This window comes from Meles meles, chromosome 16, assembly GCF_922984935.1.
Source record: "Meles meles chromosome 16, mMelMel3.1 paternal haplotype, whole genome shotgun sequence".
NCBI lineage: Eukaryota > Metazoa > Chordata > Mammalia > Carnivora > Mustelidae > Meles > Meles meles.
In genome coordinates, this window is record NC_060081.1 from 55,880,787 (window position 1) to 55,887,702 (window position 6,916).

The 6,916-nt window shown below is 59.3% G+C and overlaps 1 protein-coding gene across 1 annotated transcript; it reads right to left on the minus strand.

Annotated features, from left to right (window-relative positions):
• Nucleotides 1-3,380: 3,380 nt before the first annotated feature.
• SOX12 (SRY-box transcription factor 12) lies at nucleotides 3,381-6,638 on the minus strand. The gene has a single exon (XM_045981692.1). It carries the CDS (start codon nucleotides 6,218-6,220, stop codon nucleotides 5,264-5,266), a length of 957 nt encoding a protein of 318 aa, XP_045837648.1. The 5' UTR covers nucleotides 6,221-6,638; the 3' UTR covers nucleotides 3,381-5,263.
• Nucleotides 6,639-6,916: the final 278 nt, after the last annotated feature.

Sequence of the window (6,916 nt, forward strand, 5' to 3'; positions counted from 1 at the left end):
AGGAGTCCAGTGAGAGGCTGGTTCAGGATACCAGGCAAGAGATTGAGGGGGACCGTGAGGGTGGCCATTGAAAGGGTGAGAAGTAATAAGGGCACAGGACACATTTTGAAAGTAGAGCCAGCAGGGACAAGGGACACGAAGCTATGGGGAAAAAGAGGAGCTAAGGATGACCAACAGGTTGTTGGCCTTTAAGTCACATGTGATGGGACGATATGCAGTGGGGAACAGCCTTGGAAGCACCGTGGAAACAAGAATTCATATTTAGGTATGCCAGGTTTAAGGTGCTGGTTGGACATCCCAGTGGAGATGAGGAGGAGGCAACTAGATAGAAGAGTCTGGCAACATCAGGTTGGAGATATGGACTTGAGAATCCACAGCTATGTTAAGCAGAGTTCTAAGATGACCCCAAGATTCCCCCACCCCACCCCGACCCCTCCCACCGTGGTGTGCATGATCAACATAACCTGCTTTCCTCTGGGTGGGAGAGACCAGTGAGTATGACGGATGATGTCATTCTTGTCATTAGGTTACATTATATGGCAAAAGTGAAGGGATTTTGGAGCTTTGATTAAGGTCCCAAATTAGTTGAGCCTTAGCTTATTAGAAGGGAGAACCTCCTGGGTGGGCCTGATCTAATCAGGTGAGCCCGTTAAAAAGAGAGCCTTCCCTGGGGCACCTGGCTGGCTTAGAGCATGTGACTCTTGACCTTGGGTTCAGGAGTTCTCTGTGCCCCATACTGGGCACAGAGACTGCTAAGTAAATAAATAAGTAAATAAGAGCTTAAGGTGCCACTCTGTGAGAGAGCCTGGGAAGACAGGACTCTTGATAGTGGCCCTCAGGACTCAAGAGTGGCACCAGCTGACAGCCAGGAAGAACACAGTTCCTTGACCCTAAGGAACTGAATTCTGCCCGCCACCAGGTGAATTTGGGAGAAGGCTCGGAGTTCCAGAACAGAATGCAGTCCAGCCAACACTTTGATGCAGCCCTGGGAGATCCTGAGCAGGGAATCCAGCTAAGACTCACCTGCCTTCAGGGCACAGAGACTGAAACCATAAATGTGTGTTATTTCAGGCCGATACATTTGTGGCAATTTGTTACCAGCTACAGATAACCAACACCTCAGGGTACAGGCGTTCTTAAAGCCTTGGAAACAAGATGGTTCAAATCGCCCAGGTAGGGGATCCAACCAGGATGAGTCAATGACCTCGGGAACCCAGTGAGATTGTAATGGGACACACCCCACCCCTACCCTCAAAAGCTTCCTATTCCTTTCGGCCTCTAGGTGTCCCCAGAGTCCACATAAGCAAGTCTCTCCCTGCCTTTTCCAGGTCAGAATCCATTTCCTTCTGAAATGGAAAGAACCAAGTAACAATAAATGGTCTCTCAACTCTTCTGTTCCTACTTTCCCCTCCCAAACTTTATATATGGGAAAACGGCCCAAGATGCCACCGTGATCTAGGACTACCTCTGGCCTGGCACTTTACTCTTCCACGGCACTCCGAAGGGCAAAAGACTGACCCCCTCCCTCTCTCCAGCCTTGACCAGGGGAGGGATCTGCAGTGATGTAGACAGAGGCTGCAGTTTCTCACTGATGCCCACTGGAGAGGGGGTAGCCCCAAGGCGGGGGCTGCCGGCCTGTGTGGAGAAGGGAAGAGACCCTTCCCGAGGTCAGGGGCATCAGAAGTGCCCAACTGCGGGTACAGGGCCAGTGACCCAATTCCCTCTGTCGGGCCCCTCACCCCCTCCCTTACAGTCCGAGTTCCCCCAAAACAGACGCTGAGACGGGTTCTGGGGTGCAAGATATTTATTAGGTATAAACACCTGTGAAAAGAAGAGGAAGCAGGATTGGGTACAGGGGGTCAAACTGCACTGCGGGCCTGGCAGAGCCTCGGCTGCCCTGGGTGAGTGACCGCAGGGGAAGGTTGTGCACTGGCGCTGCCTGTCGGTGTCTGTCCAGTCTCCAGCGCTGAACCAAAATGGCCAGGCCTTTGTCTAGACACCTGATCTCCCTGGGACACCGGATGCAGGCTGCCCTGGGTCAAAGGGCTCTCAGCAGAGGGAGGCTATCCACTGACCACACTTCTTATGGCTGGGCAAGTCCCTCCTTCTAGGGGGTTCTGGTGGCACCTAGTGCTGTCTTTCTCACCCTCTCAATTCTATCCTAGATTTTTTTTTTTTTTTTTGACTTCTTGCTTTAAATCAGAAGCTTCACCTCCCTCAACCAGACCCCCTTTTCTGTAGGCACCCAGCGCTCCCAAACCTGCTATAGTCTTCTTTTCAATTGTCTATGGGTATCCCAGTCCCCAAAAAGCCTCTCTGGATGAGGTCTGTACACTTGACCTTGGTTCTTACTTGGGGAAACAGGCTCTTTTCAACCTTAGGAATTCACCGGAACTGGCGGTGGAGGAACTGGGGGAGGGGTGGAGGGGCGACAAAGAGTTTTTTTTAAGGCCTTCCTCTGTTTCCAAAACATGCTGGTAAGAATCTCAAGGACAGGAATCACTGTGGCTCCCGTTGCTCTTCTTTAGTTATTTAATAAAATTACACTGCGGGCCAACTATGTGCCAAGATACTGCCCCCACCCCCACCCCCAGAGGACAGCCTAACACCATCTGTGAACAGGGAAGGAGAGAAGCAAAATGTGGGGCCCGACTCTGACCTTGGCTGATGGTAGGCCCTCCTACAGGTTGCTTCGCCACCCTGAGCCTGTTTCCTCCTCTGGACAATGGAGTAATACACTTTAGGGAGCATCTTATTAAATACTTCTGACCTCAAACTTCATTTTAGCCTGAAGCAGGTACTGTTAAACGTTCTCCCACGTTACTCCTATGAAGAGAGTCAGGGTGAAGTAAATTTGCTCAAGGTCACACAGGTGTTCAGGGGTGGTGGTACTTGGGCTTTTGAGCCCAGACAATGTGGCCAGACCCTTCTTACTTCTCATTAAGGGCAGGGTCAAACTGGCCCCCCGTGGACCAGGTAATGCCTGCACATCTGTTTTTTAAAAAATAGGAGTCAGCTTTCATTTTGCAATTGAGATGTTCATAGAAACATCCAGATTTCTACCTTCTTTCTCTTGAACAATCTGGCCACCGTGGGCTGTATTCCCACAAGGTCACGACTGGCCTGAGGTAAGTGGCTGCCCCCCCACTGAGGTTGGTCAGGAAACCCATGTCTACCCAGACTCAGTCACTTATGTCACAAGCCTGGCCCTGCAGGGATGAGTTTGTCATCCTTAATGAAGACCAGGGAGTCCTGAGATAGGGGGAGACAGAGGTCCCCCGCTCTTCCTGCACGGTGCTAAGTCACATGGACTTCCCTCTGGCAAACTGTCTGGGGGAGGGTTGAGGAGAGGCACAGACATGTAGAACCACAGGGCAAGGTCGGGGCAAATACACTTTATTCAGTCCTGGCATCAGACTGGCGGAGTCCTGCTGTGGGTGCCAGTGCCCCAGATCAGAGGGACCCCTCCCCTCGGCTACTAGACTAGTTCTCCAAGACCACAGACAGTGACATCTCTTCACTCACATGACGTTTTCTGGGTTTTTTCATTGTCTTTTTGTTGTTGTTGTTTTTCTTTAAAAAAAAAGAGAGAGAGAGAGAGAGAAAGAGACAGAGAGAGAGAGCGCGAGAAAGGCCCAGAGCCGGAGCACCAAGCTTAAGGAGGCAGCTGGTGGCTTTGTCAGCGACGGGAACGCGTGGGGCAGAGACCTGCGGAGACCCTGGGCAGGGGTCCGAGAGGACTCTGGGACCGTTTGTTCCTGAGATTTGTGTGTGTGTGAATGAGAGTGTGTGCACACCCGAGAGGGTGAACACACGCCGGTGAGATACAGGTAGTGAGGGCTGAAGGGGGCGTGGGGAGGCCGGAGGGGCGGGACTTGAGGACTAAGAGGGGTAGGGTCATCGAGGGCACCCCGGAACGGAACACAACCTCCTCAGGCAGCAGTGCTATCCAGAGTTTTCACATGGAAAAACACGCGCAAGCGGCGGACCTCCACTACTCTGACCCTCCTTTCAGTCTCACTGGCCCAGTCGTTAGTCTCTCTCAAGCCAGCTGTTTAAAAGTGGGGGTCTTCTTGCCACGCCGGCTGCTATCATGCCTCAGTCTCAACACCCCCCACCCTGTACCAACGTGCTTCAGTTTCTCCCACTGAATACTGTCACTGTGGGCACAGGATTCGAGTGATAGAAAGGAGAGGTGGGCGTAGGGAGGAGCCCAGACTGCGAGTGTGCCTTTGACTTGATGGGGCACTTGGACGGGGTGGGGTGGGAAACAGCAAGAACCCTGTCCCCAGATAGACTGAAATGCCTTGGTTCGGAGTTTTCTTGGGCAGTCCTCTCGTGTTCCAGTTCCAGATGAAGACCCTATTCCCAGTTCCCAGTTGGGGTAAAGAAAAGGGAGGTTTCTGGGACCAAGGTAGACTGTAGAGGCAGCCTAGCGGTATGTATGGGCAGGGGTGGGGCGGGGAGGGAGGAGGAGGAGGTGCACCTCAGTCTGGGCAACCCCGCAAGGAAAAGGGGGTATGCCACCAGGGAGAGTTCCAAGCTCCAAACCAAATCCTTCCGGGCCAGCTAGTCTTTCTCCCCCTTCCTTAGCGCTCCTCCCATTAAGGCAGTGACGCCCCGTCGGGTTGAAAGGAAGCCGCGGCTCCCGGATCAAAAGATTTCTCAGGATCGCTCAATACCCGCCCCAATTCTTCCCGGAGCTGGCCACAGAGCCGTGCGGTTCGACTGGGACTGACCCCCTCCTCCCAAGAAGCATTAAGCATGCGCGCGAGAAGGGGGCGGGCCCCGGCGCTCGGCAAGGGAGAGAGGGGGGCATGGGAGGAGCGTGCGGTGCCGCCCAGCCGCAGCGCCCCCCTAAACAAGAGAGGAGGCGGGCTAGGCAAAGGCGGAGGGATTCAGGAGCAAGGGCAGGGGCGTGTCCTCCGGCCACGAGGAGGGGCGTGTGCGAGGTGGGGGAGGGGTGCAGGTCTGTAGGAGTGGACGGGAGGTGTAGAGGAGGGGGGCTGGCTGCTGGTGGCTGTGCAGGAGGGGGCAAGATGGGGCGGGGCTTGGATGTCAGGGAAAGAGTGGGGGTTGGGCTGCCTTGGGGTGTGTCTGCGGGGGAGGGGCATGTCTGGATTTGAGGGGGATGGGCACGTCTAGGAGGGGGGAGGCTGCGCGGGAGATGGGGTGCCAGCCTCGGCCTCCGAGGGGCCCCGATACCTGATTCCTGTATGTAAACAGCTGGTTTGGGGGCGTGCGCGCCCCGCTGACGGTGGGCTCAGTAGGTGAAAACCAGGTCGGCGATGCTAGACGGGCGCCAATCCCCCGCGATCATCTCGGTAACCTCGGGGGTGCAGTAGTCCGGGAACTCGAAATGCGACGTGCCCGAGGGGGGCGGCAGGTCCGGGTCGCGGTCCAGGGCGCTGCAGTCCAGGCCGGCGGGGCCGGGGGGCAGTCTGGACAGAAAGCCCAGCGGCTCCTCCCCCGACGCCACCGTCTCCTCTTCGCCTTCCTCCGCCGCCGCCGCCTCCTCCTCCTCTTCCTCCGGCTCCTCGTCCTCCGACGGAGTGGGGGAGGCGGTGGTGACAGCCGCCCCCTCGCCCGACGGCCCCTGGGCGCGCTCCGCTGGTCCCCGGGCAGCCCGCCCCGCCGGGACCATCCTCCACAGCTCCCTCCCGGGGGTCTCGACCAGGCGCACTTCCAGCAGCTCCTCGTCGTCGTCCTCGTCGTCGTCCTCGGGCGCCGCCGCGCTGCCCCCCAAAGGCCCGCCCGCTGCTCGGCGGCCCCCGCGGCCAGGCAGCTGCGGCCCGGGCTTGAGCCGGCTGCCGCCACCGCCACCGCCACCGCCACCGCCGGGGGGGCGGGGCCGCGCCTTGGCGGGCGCCCCCTTGCTCTTTTTGCGCGGCCGGTACTTGTAGTCCGGGTAATCCGCCATGTGCTTGAGGCGCAGCCGCTCCGCCTCCCGCACAAACGGGATCTTCTCCGAGTCCTGCAGCAGCTGCCAGCGGCGGCCCAGGCGCTTGGAGATCTCGGCGTTGTGCATGTCGGGCCACTGGTCCATGATCTTCCGCCGCTCGTGCTGCGACCACACCATGAACGCGTTCATCGGTCTCTTAATGTGGCCGCTCGGCGTCTTGCACCAGCCGGGCTCGCGCGCCCCCTCCTCGGCCGGCCCGGGCCCCGGGGGCGGCGGCCCGCCGTCCCGCTTGGCCCTCGCGCCCCGTTGCTGCACCATCGCGCCTGGGCCCGGGGCCGCTAGACGCCGCCGGGGGCCGTCCGCATCCTCCGCGGCTGGGGGTGGGGGAGGAGGCAGCAGCGACGGAGGGGCGGCCCCGCCCCGCAGCTCGGCCCGGCCCCCGCGAGCTGGGGAGCGAGGAGCTGGGCGCTCGGGCCCAACGGACGGCGGGGGGAGAAGGTCAGCGGCGCGGTCTCAGGCGGGCTCGGCGCGCCCCCGCCGCCTCCGGCAAGTTGCGCCCTGCCGCACGCTGCACATTGTTTTGCGGGGGCGGAGGAATCGCACCCTCCGGCCCCCGCGGGCTCTCCTTGCAGCCTCCTGCTCCGCCGCGGCCAGAGCGCGCCGCTCCCCGCCCCGCCGCCTTCCAGTGTCTTTCTCCCCGCGCGGCCCCGCCGGCGCGCGCGCCACCCCTCCCCCTCTCCGTCTGCGGGCCGCTGCGGCGCGCGCGGGGCCGCCCCGTGTAAACACCGAGGTGCCCGCTTGGGCTGCGGCCGGGCCACGCCTCGCGCTCGGGCGGCGCGTCACCCGTTGCTGGGCAGAGAAGCTGTTATTTGCATCTCCCAATCGCTGGCTGCCGGGGTGGGGCGGGGTTCGGGCGGCGGGGCGGGGCGGTCTCGCGGCTGGGTTGGAGGGTGTTGGATGAGGTCTGTTTCTTTTCTTAGGCTGGGGACTGGAAGGAGGGTGGGGGAACGCGGA

Excerpts from the sequence above, each read along its gene's own strand:
- SOX12 (XM_045981692.1), bottom strand. The coding sequence starts at position 6,220 with ATGGTGCAGCAACGGGGCGCGAGGGCCAAGCGGGACGGCGGGCCGCCG.